General features: G+C 41.5%; 2 protein-coding genes across 3 annotated transcripts in view; both read left to right on the forward strand.

The window, feature by feature from the left end:
• Positions 1–105: 105 nt before the first annotated feature.
• Positions 106–10,734, forward strand: rab2b (RAB2B, member RAS oncogene family). The gene is made up of 8 exons (XM_062957296.1): positions 106–381; positions 3,653–3,724; positions 3,971–4,038; positions 5,821–5,903; positions 6,738–6,830; positions 7,980–8,091; positions 9,415–9,483; positions 10,273–10,734. Exons 1-8 carry the CDS (start codon positions 336–338, stop codon positions 10,375–10,377), a joined length of 648 nt encoding a protein of 215 aa, XP_062813366.1. The 5' UTR covers positions 106–335; the 3' UTR covers positions 10,378–10,734.
• Positions 10,735–13,345: 2,611 nt separating this feature from the next.
• Positions 13,346–16,027, forward strand: part of chd8 (chromodomain helicase DNA binding protein 8) — a 50,329-nt gene continuing 47,647 nt past the window's right edge. For both annotated transcript variants that reach the window (XM_008120404.3, XM_008120408.3), the window contains exon 1: positions 13,346–13,462. The gene's annotated coding sequence lies outside the window, so the exon portion shown is untranslated. The remainder of the gene's footprint in view (positions 13,463–16,027) is intronic.

A 16,027-nucleotide genomic window follows, 5' to 3' on the forward strand; every position in this document is an offset into this window, starting at 1 on the left:
CGGCATTCCACTTCCTTCCCTCTCTCTCCCCGGATGTGACGCAATAGAGCCCCTAGGCCGAAGACTAAGGGAGTGGGCGGGGTTAAGAGAGGCCGCCGAGAAGAGATCCCTAGAATGCCGCCGGAAGTCCTGCCGCGGGAAGCCACAAGGCGCTGCCGTCATGAAGGAGACGGCACCGGAAAGGGAAAAAACAAAGCGCCGGGAAGGAAGAGGGCGGGTCCTAGTCAACACTTTGAAATAGGAAGCGCGAGAGGAGTAGGCAGAGGTCCCGTGGCCTGAGCGAAAGCTGCCCCTGGAGGCCTCTCCCGCCTCATTCTCGGGGCTCCCGGGCAACCATGGCCTACGCCTATCTGTTCAAATACATCGTCATCGGGGACTCCGGTATGGGAGGAGCGTAGGGCCTGGTTAGGGAAGAGCATAGGCCTTCTAAACAAAGAGAAAGCCTGGTTTTAGAACACGCATGGGTCAATTTGGACCCTCCAGGTGTTTTGGACTCCAACTCCCACCATTCCTAACAGCCTCACGCTTAAGCGGCCGAGGGTGAAAAGGAAAGGGCCTGAGGCTGTTAGGAATGGTGGGAGTTGGAGTCCAAAACACCTGGAGGGCCCAAATTGACCCATTTTTTAATTTTCTAATATTTGTGACAGTAAACCAGGCCTACACAGTCTGTGGCCCTTCGGTTGTTTTGGATTTCAGCTCCCAGAATGCCTGATCATTCAACACGCCGGGCTTCTGGGAGTTGGAGTCCCAAATGCCTGAAGGCCACCTTTGTGCAGGCCTGCAGTAAACTTTCTTTTTTCATATAACCATAAGAAAGGTCGAAGCCTTCCAAGAAACATTCAACGCACCTTTAATTTACTCATAGGAAACACAAAAAAATCTGTTCAAAGCACAAAAAAATCACACTGTTCATAAATAATCAAACCCAATATGTAATACAGTAGAATCTCACTTATCCAAGCTAAACGGGCCGGTAGAACCTTGGATAAGCAAATATATTGGATAGTAAGGAGGGATTAAAGAAAAGCCTATTAAACATCAAATTAGGTTATGATGCCTCTGGTGGCACAGTGTGTTAAAGCGCTGAGCTGCTGAACTTGATAACCAAAAGGTCCCAGGTTCAAATCCCGGGAGTGGAATGAGCACCCACTGTTAGCCCCAGCTCCTGCCAACCTAGCAGTTCAAAAGCATGCAAATGTGAGTAGATCAATAGGTACCGCTCTGGCGGGAAGGTAACTGCGCTCCATGCAGTCATGCTGGCCACATGACCTGAGATGTCTTTGGACAACGCCGGCTCTTCGGCTTAGAAATGGAGATGAGCACCAACCCCCAGAGTCGGTCACGACTGGACTTAACGTCAGGGGAAACCTTTACCTTAGGTTACGATTTTACAAATTAAGCACCAAAACATCATGTTATACAACAAATTTGACAGAAAAAGTAGTTCAATATGCAGTAATGTTATGTTGTATTTACGAATTTAGCACCAAAATATGATATATTGAAAACATTGACTACAAAAATCCAGAACCTTTGATAAGCGAGTCTTGAATAAGTGAAACTCTACTATATATGAGCTGTATTTAAAAAAATATCATGTCAGAAGCTACTTGAGAACATAGTGCAAGTTGCTTCTGGTGTGAGAGAATTAGCTGTCTACAGAGATGTTGCCCAGGGGACACCCGGATATGTGACCATCCTGCTGGGAGGCTTCTCTCATGTCCCTGCAAGCTGGAGCTAACCGATGGGAGCTCATCCCATCTCACAAATTCAAACCTACAACCTTCAGGTCAGCAACCCCACCTTCAGGTCAGCAGTCCAGCTGGCACAAAGGTTTAGGAAGGGGTCCCCAGTGGCACAATTGGCTAAACCCTTATACCGGCAGGTTCAAATCTGGAGAGAGCAGGTGAGTTCTGTCAGCTCCAGCTCCCCAAGCGGGGACATAAAAGAAGCCGCCTACAAGGATGGTAAAACATCAAACATCTGGCCATCCCTTGACGGCAAATTCTCTCACACCAGAAGTGACTTGCAGTTTCTCAAGTCGCTCCTGACTAGAAAAAAAAAACCACAATAAGAATTAAAGATACCCCAAAGGTCACCCTTTCTAAACCTATTCTTCCAGGCAGGAAGGAACCTACTATCTAAGCCCTCCTGACAGATGGCCATCCAGCCTCTGCTTAAAAGCCTACAAAAGAGACCACCACACTCAGGGCCCTTCCACACAACAATATAACCCAGAGTATCCTACTATATCTGCTTTGAAATGGGTTATCTGAGTCCACACTGCCATATATTCCAGTTCAAAGCAAATAATGTGGGATTTTATTCAGCTGTGTGAAAGGGACCTCACGCAGCAGCAGCATATTCCACTATCCTATTTAGTTATTTACCATCTCTGTATCCCGCCTTTCTCAACCCTGAAGGGGGCTCAAGGCAGCCTTACAAAGGCAACAATTCAATGCCACATAAATACATACATCAATGAATAAACAAACATTAAAGCCAACCAATTAAAGCATAATATTAAAAAAAGAATTAAAATCACATAATCCAAACAGCTCTTCCTGCCAGGAAGTTCTTCCTATGGTTTAGGTGGGATCTCTTTTCCTGAATTTCCCTCTCGGACTTCCTTCCTCCAAGTTAAACATATTTAGCTTTCCTAAGCCACTCCTCATTGGTCTTAGCTTTCAAACCTTTGGACATTTCGGTCCTTTCAGATTATAATCTTTCTGTCCAGATTAAAGCCTGTGTGGATGTAAGCGGTGAACTCAATTAAATTTGCTCCATTTACATGTCAATGTGCAAATCTGTGGAAAGATGTGACTCCATTCTGCCTTTTAAAAAATCCTCTCTGCTCACAATATTGAGATGCTGGGGCAGCTCCAGCCCTCCTTGCCATTTTCTACATTGACTAAGATTGCTGGTAATCATAGTTCAACAACATCATAGAATCATAGAATAATAGAGTTGGAGGAGACCACATGTGCCATCTAATTCAACCCCTGACCATGCAGGAAATGCACAATCCCAACTATCCCTGACAGATGGCCATCCAGCCCCTGTTTGAAAGCTGGCTGCAGAATTCCACTCTTGATTTAAACCATTGGTGTCCAACCTGTGGCCCTGCAAGTGTTTTGAACTTCAACTCCAGGAATTCCTGATCATTGAACAAGGTGGCCGGAGCTTCTGGGAGTTTGAAGTCCATAACACCTGGAGGGCCACATGATGTATAGCACCGGTTCTGTTGTATTGCTGCAATATGTCACAGTAATAACACCAGCATTAAAAACTATTAAAAGCCAAAGGACATTTTAAAAATATCTTTATGAGTAGATTTCATTTAAAAATAATTCACCAGTAGTGGAGCTTAGTGATTAGGCAAGAGATTTCAAATTCCAGAGGCAATGTGCCACAACTTAATAGGGTCCATTTGCCTTGCTGCTATTTTATCTTCTCAGGCTTGTGAGAAGATCTTAAAAATGGAATAAATAACAATAATACTATTGCTCATACAGTGTCAGCATCTGCCCCAGGTCTGATTTCTGAAGGTCTGGCCTCATTTCTTTTGTGGAATTCCTTATATCATCCTCCCTGTTTTAGCATCCAGTGCTGACAAGTCCAGTAACTTATGACTGTATCTTTCTTTTCACAGGTGTTGGGAAATCATGCCTTTTGTTGCAGTTCACAGATAAACGGTTCCTATCTTCCCATAACTTGACAGTTGGTGAGAGCCAGTGCCAATTGGGTATTGGGAATTTCTGGTGCATATGCTAGGAATGAAGAAACTAAACCGGGTCAGAATAAAACACTGTAACTGTTCACTCTTCCTTGGATCTCCCTTTGTTGGCAACTGCTCCTTCCTCACTCCTATATTCTTGGAGTGTCATTGGCAATTGTAAACAGGGAGGAATTAGGTGGACTTTTGGCTTCAACATTTAGAACCATTTTTGTCCTCCCTTTTTGCCCCCAGGTGTGGAATTTGGATCGCGTATGATCACCATAAATGACAAAAAGATTAAGCTGCAGATTTGGGACACGGTAAGGACCCCTAGTTTCTCTTTATCTGATCTCCAGACAGGTTGGAATATAGTTGATGGGACTAGAGTTTTATATATATATATACATGTGTGTGTGTGTGTGTGTGTATATATATATATATATATACACACACACACACACACACACATATACATACATATATATTACATATATAATATAATATATATATGTGTGTGTGTGTGTTTATATATAAATATATATATACAATATAATTTACAATATGTAATAATTATAACATATTGTATATACATATAATATTCATAATATTATATTGTAATACGATATAATACTAATGATACAATATAATAATATTAATTATATATCATATTTTACATGTAATATTACTAATAATATTGCAATATGTTGATACAGTACAATATAGTAATTTGTTACCAGTATTGTACTATACTAATATAATATTGTATGTAAATTTAATTTGTAAGCTGCTCTGAGTCCCCTTCGGGGTGAGAAGGGCGGCATATAAATGTAGCAAATAAATAAATAAATAAATAAATAAATAAATAGAGTGTCTATGCAGAGCCAGGGCACATTAGTTTTATTTGCATCATTTCCTCCCACTTCCTTGGGCAGCTCTTCCCAGCCTTTGTGCCATCTTCAGTTCTTTGTACATCTTGCTGATCAGGAAAGACTTGTTCCAGCTTGTTCGGTAACAGGTGCCAGAGCTGGGCAGGAGAGTTGGAAGGAAGAAGAAAGGAAACATTGACTCTCCTAAATGCAGAGGGAAAATTGGAATTATGGAGGGTGGGGCAGAGCTTGAATTACAACTGTCAGAATTCCCCAGGCAGCATGACCACTGGGAATTCTGAGGACTGTAAAAAGGAACTTTTCCAACTTTGGGCTTGGAGGAGAAGGTCGCAAAGGGAATCTAGAAGAAGAATATCTAAACAAAGAATAGGTACCCTTCAATCTTCTAGCACAAGTTGTGTTTATTTATATGGAAACCAATATTGAAGACAATCTTTAAACATTTTTGTAAATATTCTCAGAGAGCCTGTATTTCTTAAAATTACACTGGGCTAGCATTTTGGTGGACTGTTTCATGGAATAAATTAAATGCTTCAAACATTTTGTTCAATCTGCTCTTCTTGATACAAGGTACAAAAGATAGTTAAACACATGCAGGAGGATGCTTAATGGTGGTACCGAGGTTGCTGCACAGGCTTGCAATTACTACTGCACCTCTGCTATGCTTCACTTTGTACACTGAACAAAAACACTTCCAAAGAGCTATCTTCTAGCCCTCATGATTTCAAGAGTGGATGGGAGAAGAAATTGAAACAATGGCAACAAGGCTCAAAATGTACATCAAGTCCTCTGGATGTTATTGCATCACAAATTTTGTTACCCTAAAGAGAACTAGTACATCATCACAGTGTTGGAAGGGTTTTGGTGGGTGTAACCTTACCCACATGATGCCCTGTTACATTATCACCCTTGCTTGCTTGCCTGGGTTCAGTCTCTATTTGAAGAAAAACTGAGGCATACAAAAGGTATTGCGCCTTATGTTCACTGACATGGAACAAACAGCTTAACTATCATCAGGGAAAGACTACAAATGAACTAAAGGTCCACAGGAGATGGCAGTGAATCCCTTTCTTGGGCGTAAGGTTCACCAATTGTTTTGATGTTCTGCTTGGGTCATACCACCAATTCTGAATAAGAGGTTGACATGTTTTGCTGATAGTTTAGGCCAGAGGTGTAGTTCTGAGTGCTCCTAACTGGTTTTCTTCCACCCCACAGGCTGGACAGGAATCGTTCCGTTCCATCGCCCGCTCATACTACAGAGGAGCAGCTGGAGCACTGCTGGTCTATGACATTACCAAGTGAGGCCCTATCATAGGTCTACACAGTGTATGCTCAGGAATATTTTGTGGAGAGTTTAATGGGGCACACCCCAGAAAATCTGGAAGTTTTTTTCAAAATCCTTAGAATATTTAAGTCATAATTGTCCCCTTAGATGTGTGTACTTTTTTTAAAAAAAGACAACCGAAGTTTGTATAGTGAGGTCTCACGATTTGTTACAGTGAAGTTCTAGAAGCCAGAAAGGTACAAGTGCGGGGATGGGAGACACATACCATGTGACACCATTTTTGCAACCCTGCCACATCCCTACTTGCTCAGAAATGCTCATCAGTGTTCTCAGCAACATCCTGGAGGAGTAATGGTAATTTCAAGCAAAATGTACACCACACCTCATTTCATTCAAGCAGAAAACTGAAAGTGGATGTAACCTTTAGTTTACTCTGCATTCCCATGGAGCCTTGGAGGTTTCCTGGGACCAAGAAAAAGCACAATTCTTTGGAGTTTGCCTGCTCCGCAATATTAACTTATTTTCCTTGTGAACCCTCCATTTTATTTCCACCATAGTTATAGGAGGGTCTGGGGAAATATTAACTCCTCTTCCTCCACCTTTAACCAGTACAGACACTAGGAAGTATGGTAAAAGTTTATAGGAACTTGCCACAAGTAGAAAGCAAATCTGGAAATGTTTCTCTTTTTTTGAGGAACCTTCTATATAATAATGCTTGTTGAAAAGGTTCTGGAAGCTATAGTCCTCAAAATAAGAAACGTTGACAATGAGCACAGGGCTTTCCCTCCCTCACCTGTTCCCCTATGCCTTTCTCAACCACTTGGCCTTGTTTTTTCTCTCTCTCTAGACGGGACACTTTTAACCACTTACACACCTGGCTGGAGGATGCCCGAAAAAATTCCAGTTCTCATATAGTGATTGTGCTGGTTGGCAATAAAAGGTTAGTGGTCTTACCTAGGGGTGCTTACCTAGGGCTTGAAAAGAGTGTGTTACCATAGAAATTTGAATATATGATGGCAATTTTCTGGCATCATCACAGTTCCACAATTACTTTTAAGACAACAGTTTTGTAAAAAGTTATGATTTCCAATTTTAATACTACACTGAATTTTGTCTGTTTGGCTTGGTTATTACTGATGATTTTGGGAGTTGCTAATTGGATTTTCTTTACACTCGAGGTGATAAGCTCTTCATTCAATAGAACTTACGTTAGTTTTGGATACAATGATTCTATTCTAGTTAGTTGTCTTCTAGTTAGAAGCCTCCATCCCAAGAGCATCCTGAATTGCCTGTTTTTCCAGACCTGCATTCCTGGATCTCTTATTTTTTCTAACCAGCCCTGTAAAGGGGTAGGTGAACTGTCTGGAAAGCTTCTAGAAGAAATTAGCCTTTAAAACCCACTTCACTACTTTACATAAAAACATTGCTTTTCAAAACCAGATATAGATATCTAGCTACTTTTGGGTTTGTAATTTCTTTGCTTTTTTGGCAATATGTAGATTCAGAATGTGTCAGGATAGCAAATGACCCGCTGGGCATCATACACAGTTGGTCATTCTGGTGTTTGTTTATGTGTAGTGTATTTTATTTGATTTATTTTCTCAGGATAGCTTTCAAGGCAGCATGAATCCCATGTACATGTGATTGTATGTATCCATGCACACAGAAAGTTCCCCTTTTATTTTTTCCCCCTTTCTTTCTAAATTCCATGCAGGATAGTTTGGGGCAGACAACTGAATGGAATGATTTCAAAGTGATTGTTGAAAGCTTTCACGGCTGGAATCATTGGGGTGTTATGTGGTTTTCGGAGCTGTATGGCTGTGTTCTAGCAGCGTTTTCTCCTGACATTTGGCCATCAACTGTGGCTGACATCTTCAGAGGATCTCTGAAGATGCCAGTCACAGATACAGGTGAAATGTCAGAACATGGCCATATAGCCTGGAAACCACAGAACACCCCAGATTTCCAAATCCCCTTTCTCCTTTTGGGGGCAACACCAAATTATATCTGTACATGTGTGTCAGCGTCTCAGGCTGTTTCTGACTGGAGCTCACACCCTGCATCGATTAACTTGACAAACTTCCCATAGTGATCTGGAGGACCAGCGTGTTGTTCAGAGGGAAGAAGGTGAAGCTTTTGCTCGGGAACACGGAATGGTTTTCTTGGAGACCTCAGCAAGAACAGCAACCAATGTGGAAGAGGTAGGTGCCCATCTGTTTCCAGTTCCTGTCTCGTTTGAGCAAACACACAAACATATTTGGGCATACAGTTGCACAGTTGATTTGGCTCCTGCGGCCTGGACACAGGACATAAGGGAAGAGTGAAGTTGTGTTCCTTGGAAATATTGCTAATCTTTATTTTTTTTTCAAATTAACTGCAATGTCAAACCTATTTTAACAACCGTATGAGCTGAAAATCCAATTACTGTCACAATGTCCATACTTTCTGGCAGGATGAACACAACCTAACTTTAATTTTGTTTTGGTAGGTCTAAGAGCCTCATGGATGACAGAAATGACCCAATGAAAAAAGTGTATCTGGAAATGGCTAGATTTTTTTGTGAGAGCAGGGTTAAAATCAGATTGTTTTGTGATTTGTCTTTGATTTGATAGGAGGCTATGTATGCTTTGGTTGGTGTCCATCATTCCTTCTTTTACCCAAATACATGTGCTGGTGCTGATCCTTATGTAGCAAACATGTGTGGGAAAGTATTAGTTAGCTTAGGGGATAACAAATTCTGTAAAAAAAAAAAGTCACTTTATAAAGAAAGACTAGGAGAGCAAAAAGGTGTTTTGTGTTTAGACTTGGGTCCCATTTCCAGGAGATCTTTACTCAGAATTTTGCACTTAATCACTTGTACATAGCAGTTGATGTCTTGGTTTTAATAATTGTCATGTTATGTTGTTTTATAACTATGTTATTATTTTGTGTTTTAAATGTATGGATTGTTTTTCTTTTCTTTTCTTTTCATTTGGCTTATTTTTTATTCAAGTTACAAAACAGAAGCAGTTGGTAAAGTCCACTCAAGGCAGGGATGGAAAAAACAAGGCTGGTATAAAACTGGGATTTTTTTTTCTTATGTAAGCCGCCCTGAGTCCCTTTGGGGAGATGGAGGCGGGGTACAATAATAAAGTTGTTGTTATTATTATTATTATCTCATTGTGTAAGTATATACAATTACAGGTATTCCGAAATCCAAAAGTCTGAAATCCCAAAGTCTTTTGGTCCATTGTGTTTCAGATAAGGAGTACTTAAACTTTATTGTTTGGGCATCCAAGGAAACAGGGCAGACAATATTATCAAGGGAATGTTTACTTAACAAATAGAAGAGTTGTAGATGTGAACAGTTTTCCGTATCCCACTCCCTACAGTGTTAGAAATTTGGGATCTCAAGGAAAAATTGATAGGGAATTCAGAATTCATATTTGGGGGTCAGTGCTTTCCTTTCTGTCTTTTTCCCTGTAACTGCACCCCTGTCTCTTCTCTTAGTCAAAGGTTTTCTGTCTTCTGATTCCCCTTTTCAGGCCTTTATCTGCATTGCAAAAGGCATCTACAGAAAGATCTTGCGGGGCCAGTTTGATCTTAACAGTGAGGTGAGTCAATAATAAGCTTCCTTTGAGCTCCCTCCACTGATAGAAATTTAAAGATAAAGGAGATTTTTACAGAATGGCAATCTTGTTTCAGTCCCCCCAATGTTTTTTACTATTTTAAAATAGCCTGAATTTTACAAAATAAAAATCTGCTGCCCATTGAACACAGGATGATGCCATGTGGTGTAGTGGAGAAGTAGTGGACATAGGCGATGAAGGTTCATGAAGCCATGGAACTTGCTCATTCTTCAGTCCCATCACTCTGTCTCAGCCTGATCTAACTCACAGGGGTTTTTGAAAATAGATTATCTATGTGCGGGGAAGAGTTTTGTAGTTTCAAAATAGTCTGCTTGCTTCCTGAGGCTTCCCAGATGGCAAAGGTAAAATCAAGGCAATTCTGGCTTTCCTATGGATGGATTCAATGAGATAGCCATGTTAGTCCATTTTAGCATATAAAGACACAAAGGAATCATATACCTTTGAGGTTGACAAGAGAAAAAAAATACAGTCCACTTCTGATGCATCTGATGAAACAGATTGTAATACACAACAGCTTATACTACCAATGTCTTTGTCCTAGTCAGAGGTGTTAAACCTTTGGCCCTCTATGTGTTTGGGACTACCAACTCCCAAAAGCCATAGCCAGCTTGTTTCAGTGATCAGGAGCTGAAGTCCAAAACACCTAGAGGGCCACAGGTCTGCCACCAATAGTTTTAAAGGGGCTGTTGGATTCCTCTCAATCTTTCCAAAGGTGGTTGTTATCATTCAACCCTTCAATGTCTCCTTTTGCAGGGAAGCGGTGTCAAGATCGGACCGCAGCCACTCTCCATCAGACCGAGTGGATCCACCATCCGCTCGGGGTCTCAAGGCTCTGGAGACCGACTGGGATGCTGCTGAGTTCCCTGAAATCTAGCCAGATCTATTAAGGCTTGTGAATGCACAGATTATGTTTCTTCACATTGTACTGGGGCAGGGAAATTCCCCTTCAGCCCTGTTGCAACCTACCTCTTCTCTCTACATGTGAGGATTGGGACCACCCTGGACCAAGATTTGTCTCTGGCCATCAGCAATGTATAATGTGTTCCAGAACTTGTGGGCTTTAAGTTCACCTCCTGGCATTCCTTAAGGGGGAAAGGCACTTCCCTGAGTCTGTGCTTTTCTTTGGGGTCACTGAACCCTGGGAAATCAGCCCACCTTTTCTACCCCAGGTTTACATTGCTTTCCTTCATATTAAATGTTTCTGTGTTCAACTTTCTCCGGAACATCTTTATAATAGGACAGGAAAGAGAAAGGATATGGGAATACACTGGCTCAGAATGTGGTTTAACTTACTTCTCTAGAGGTATTATAAACAGAGATTGAGTGGCCAACTGTTGGGAGGGCTTGAACTGGGTGTTCCTGGATGAAAAGGAGTTACACTGGGTGCTCCTTGTAGTCTCTTCCTCCTCTACCTTATGCCCTCCACACAACTTTTGTTCTTTTGTGGCAAAACGTTTGGGGACAGCCTTATTCCAGGTCATTCTTTTCGTCCATCATTCTAACCCAATATTGTATTCCATTTGGGGTCTGGGGCTGGATCGGCAGCTGCCTCAGGAACTTTCCATGAGCCACACAGATTTCTGGAAATTACCAAAAGCTAAGCAGAAATCTGGAAGTAGTAAAATGTCTTTAAAATTGGGTTGGAGTTTCAAATCAATTTGTAAAACATACCTGCCAATCTTGAATGCCTCTAGGCAGGCTACTTCTGGGAAGGACAGAAGAAGGTGGTCTAGAGAATGGGGCAAGGTTTGAAAGCCATGAAAATCGTTGACATTCTCTGTTGAACTAGAGATGTGAGAAACGGAATCTGGGACCTTCTGAATATACCATATTTCTTTGATACCAAGATGTACTCCCCCCCATATAAAATACATCTCTAAAAAACTGTGTGCATCTTTTAATCGCTGGTCCTTTTTTGTATATAAACTAGTGTATATACCTGGCATTGCATGGATTTTAGAAAGGCCACTGCCTTTCTGCTTTCATCCCTTATTTCACTTTCCTTTCTCTCATAGTTTTCCCCTTTCCTGCCCCTTACCCTTTTTCTTTATTCCCCCTCCCTTCTATCTCTCTCTCTTTCCTTTTCCTTTCTTTGCTTCCCCTCCACTTTCTCTGTTCTGCAGCTCAGAGAAGGCCTGCTTCACAATTTCTGCATGTCAACATGGCTCTTTTTGTGGTTCTTTCCTCCCTCCCTCTCATGCATATTTCCCAGTGACATCATAGAGGGCCACTTCACCTAGCATCAGCCAATCCAGTGACATCACACATGGTCCCTTTTCCTACCAGCAGCATTTGTCGTACAGATAGTCATTTGACTTTGATATATATATAAAGCATTTTTTTCTGTTGGTGTGTGTCTAATAATCATAGGTTGCTGTGAATTTTTCAGGCTGTATGGCCATGTTTCAGTAGCATTCCCTTACATCTAAGTGCCAATAAAATGCCAGTTATCACCTCCCAAACAAAGGATCCCTCCCAGGCAGCCAGGCTTTGAAGCTGCAAGGCTAATCAAGCTGACCAATTGCAACATTCACACTTGCCTCAAACAGAGAAGAGTTCTTTCTCCCAACCTGGACACCACAGATAAATGAATACCAGTGCCTCATTTCCAACAGACCTCACAACCTCTGAGGATGCCTGCCATAGATGCAGGTGAAAATCAGGAAAGAATGTTACTGGAACATGGCCATACAGCTCAGAAAACTCACAGCAATCCAGTGATTCCAATCATGAAAGACCTTGACAATACAATGGTGTCGTAGATTTGAAGAAATATATTAAGTTCCTGCAGTCGTGCTTTGGTGAAGTATGTAGTGAAAATGCGGAGGGAGACAGTGCTGAGTAAGATAGTGTTCCCTCACTACTTCGCAGTTTACTTTTTGTGGATTCGCTGTTTTGCGGTTTTTCAATAAACTCTAAAAGATTATTATAAATCATAAAAAATTACAATTTACAGCCAAAAGGAAGGGAGGGAGGAGGAGCCAAAGGGAGAGAAAAGGATCCCAAGCAGCAACAGGAGGCGATTTATCAACACGCGATTGGTTGATAAATACTTAAAATAATGTATAACTACTAAAATAATGTATAATTGAAATAAATATGGTGTCGCTACTTCGCGGATTTTCACTTATTGTGGGTGGTCCTGGAACCTAAACTCCGCAATAAGTGAGGGAACACTGTATATACAGTGACTTTGCAAAATGCAACAGCTGCATTGAGCCATAACCCAGTGGTTTCTTCTAGGTGTTTTAGACTTCAACACCCAGAATTCCCTACCATATTAGCTAATAGTTAGGAATTCTGGGATATGAAGTCCAAAACACTTGGAGGGCCAAAATCCGGGAACCAGTGATTGTAACCTCCCTTGACCCTCAATCATTCCTGCCCAGCCACCAAAACAAGAATCCCAGCCATCTCAAAATGGCTTCCTTGCACAGTTGTCTAACCCACTGCCTGAGACACCGTCGGGCGCGATAAAATTCGCAATGGCACTCCTTCACAGACCAAATGACTCACCAATCAATCATTTTACCAAAATAAGGTAGGGAAATTCCGATTTTAAAACACATATTGGATTTTATTTTTTAAAAAATAAAACAGGCGACTGTTTAGACACCTCTGTTACGGCGAAGGACCCTTTCCTCTCACTTCCCTTCTGTTCCTTTCCACCCCGCCTCCTCCTCCTGAGAGGACTTCCTGGAAGGTTCTCTCAACCGAACGTGCTGGCTGGCCCCGCCTACCGGCCTCGTGAGGGGACCTTTCAGCGGCAGCGTTAGCCCGGCAGGAGCGGGGAGGGGGCGTGGCTTCGTAGGCGGCGCGAGTGGGTTAGGTTGCGCCGTCCATGCTCGGCTGCCTTGTTCTCTCTCTCCCTGGGAGAGGGGAGGGGGGCGGAAGGGAGGGAAGGGGCGGGAGGAAGGAGCAGCGGAGGTGAGGAGGCCCTCAGGTAAGAGCCCGCGATGCTCAGTTTCCCTTTCGCCCCCACACGGGAGGGAGGGGAGGGGTATTATGGGATGGCCCTTGCCCCAATAGTTATTCATTTTTGCATGATGCAGGCCCAATGCAAGTCAAGGCAGGGATGGATTATATCAGGTATGGGCCAACTTGGGCCCTCCAGGTGTTTTGGACTTCAACTCCCACAATGCCTAACAGCCTCAGGCCCTTTCCTTTTCCCCCTCAGCCGCTTAAGCGGCTGAGGGGGAAAAGGAAGGGACCTGAGGCTGTTAGGCATTGTGGGAGTTGAAGTCCAAAACACCTGGAGGGCCCAAGTTGGCCCATGACTGAATTATACTGTATATATATGCACACACACATACACACATTTTTTTATTTCAGAATTCTCCTATATTTATATATATGTATGTGTATAGTACATAAGATATAAATATATATTTAGTTAAAAACCTGTATTTATATGTGGTGCGTGTGTCTAAAAATAACACCCCCCACACCCATACATACAGTAGAGGCTCACTTATCCAACATTCTGGATTATCCAATGCATTTTTGTAGTCAATGTTTTCAATACATCATGGTATTTTGGTGCTAAATTCGTAAATACAGTAATTACTACATAGCATTACTGCATATTGAACTACTTTTTCTGTCAAATTTGTTGTATAACATGATGTTTTGGTGCTTAATTTGTAAAATCATAACGTAATTTGACGTTTAATAGGCTTTCCCTTAATGCCTCCTTATTATCCAACATATTCGCTTATCCAACATTCTGCCGGCCCATTTATGTTGGATAAGTGAGACTCTACTGTACACTGTATATATATGCACACACACATACACACATTTTTTATTTCAGAATTCTCCTTATATATATACTGTATATATATGTGTGTGTATGTGTGTATAGTACATAAGATATAAATATATTTTTAGTTAAAAACCTGTTTTTATATGTGGGAGTCTCACTTATCCCGTTTGAGTTGGATAAGTGAGACTCTACTGTATATACCCTGTTTCCCTGAAAATAAGACAGTGTCTTATATTATTTTTTGCTCCAAAAGATGCACTAGGCCTTATTTCCAGGGGATGCCCTATTTTTCCACAAAGAAGGATTCACAGTTATTGTTGAAAAAAAAAACCATTTATTATTTACTGTACAATAGTTGTTACCACAAACCAGCAGAACCAAACTCTGAATCCTATCAAGAATTTCTTGTTACTACCATTATTTCCAATGTGCGTACATTTAACGATCCTGTGTTCTCTGGTCTTCTGTTTGGCGGGCATAGTTCCATACAAAAACTTTGCTAGGTCTTACTTTCGGGGGAGGCCTTATATTTAGCAATTCAGCAAAACCTCTACTAGGTCTTATTTTCAGGAGATGTCTTATTTTCGGGGAAACAGGGTCTCTTTCTCTCTCTCTCTCTCTCTCTCTCTCTCTCTCTCTCTCTCTATATATATATATATATATAGTTCTTCACAGCTCCAAATTCTCAACATGGTACAAGTTTGTTTATTTATTTATTTTACTTCTACCCTGCCTTTCTCTGCCCTGGAGGGGATTCAAGACTGCTTACCTATGGCAACTATTAGATGCCTTAAAAAACATACAAACAGAGGCTTAAAGTCAATTAAATTAAAATTAATACATACTAAACATTTAAAACATTATATTCAATATTAAAATGACATCATCCAAAAATCATAGTCCAAGGCTGTTCCGCGTCAATTATACAAATTGTACAAATTTGACCATGGAAGGGCTATGCACCTAACCAAATCTTACATTCCGTAAACTCAGACAAGGTTTTATTTATTTACTACATTTATATCCTGCCCTTCTCTCCCCAAAAGGGGGGACTCAGAGCGGCCTCACAAAAGGCAGCAATTTTGATGCCATACATATAGTAAAAAAAATAAACATATACATTAAAACCAAAAAAATCAGCAATATTAAAATCATGTCATCCAAAGTCAAATCCTATGCCATTCCATTAGTCATTTCACAGTTTCATATATTCATATTGCAGTAATTTACTAGCCAAAAGCTTGGTCCCATATCCAGGTTTTTACTTTCTTCTCAAAGGTCAAGAGGGAGGGGGCTGTTCTGATTTTGCTGAGGAGAGAGTTCCATAGCCAAGGGGCCACCACTGAGAAGGTCATACTTATTTATTTATTTGCTACATTTATATGCCGCTTTTCTCACCCCGAAGGGGACTCATCTACACCAATTGCACTTGCAAGGGTGGTGGGGCCGAGAGCAGGGCTTCCCCTAATGATCTTAACCTTACAGCCTGATGTGATTTGGCCACCATAGTCCATGCCTTAGTTACATCTGGAATGGATTCCTGCAATGCACTCTACATGAGGCTGCCTTTGAAGACAACTTGGAAATTGCAATTGGTGCAAAGATCAGCCGCTGGGTTACAAACCGGCGCTAGCTATAGGGAGCATACTATGCCCCTATTCAATCAGTTCCACTGGCTGCCAATAAGTTTCCGGTCCCATTCAAAGTGCAGGTTATCACCTACAAAGCCCTATACAGTTCAGG

The sequence above is a fragment of the Anolis carolinensis genome, chromosome 6 (genome assembly GCF_035594765.1).
Source record: "Anolis carolinensis isolate JA03-04 chromosome 6, rAnoCar3.1.pri, whole genome shotgun sequence".
NCBI classification, from domain to species: Eukaryota; Metazoa; Chordata; class Lepidosauria; order Squamata; family Dactyloidae; genus Anolis; species Anolis carolinensis.

What these genes read in the sequence shown, in the direction of transcription:
- rab2b (XM_062957296.1), top strand. Translation starts at nt 336, where the DNA reads ATGGCCTACGCCTATCTGTTCAAATACATCGTCATCGGGGACTCCG. An exon ending in CTGGTCTATGACATTACCAA is followed by an intron (nt 5,904 to 6,737) that starts GTGAGGCCCTAT and finishes CTCTCTCTCTAG; the next exon opens with ACGGGACACTTTTAACCACT. An exon ending in AGTTTGATCTTAACAGTGAG is followed by an intron (nt 9,484 to 10,272) that starts GTGAGTCAATAA and finishes CTCCTTTTGCAG; the next exon opens with GGAAGCGGTGTCAAGATCGG.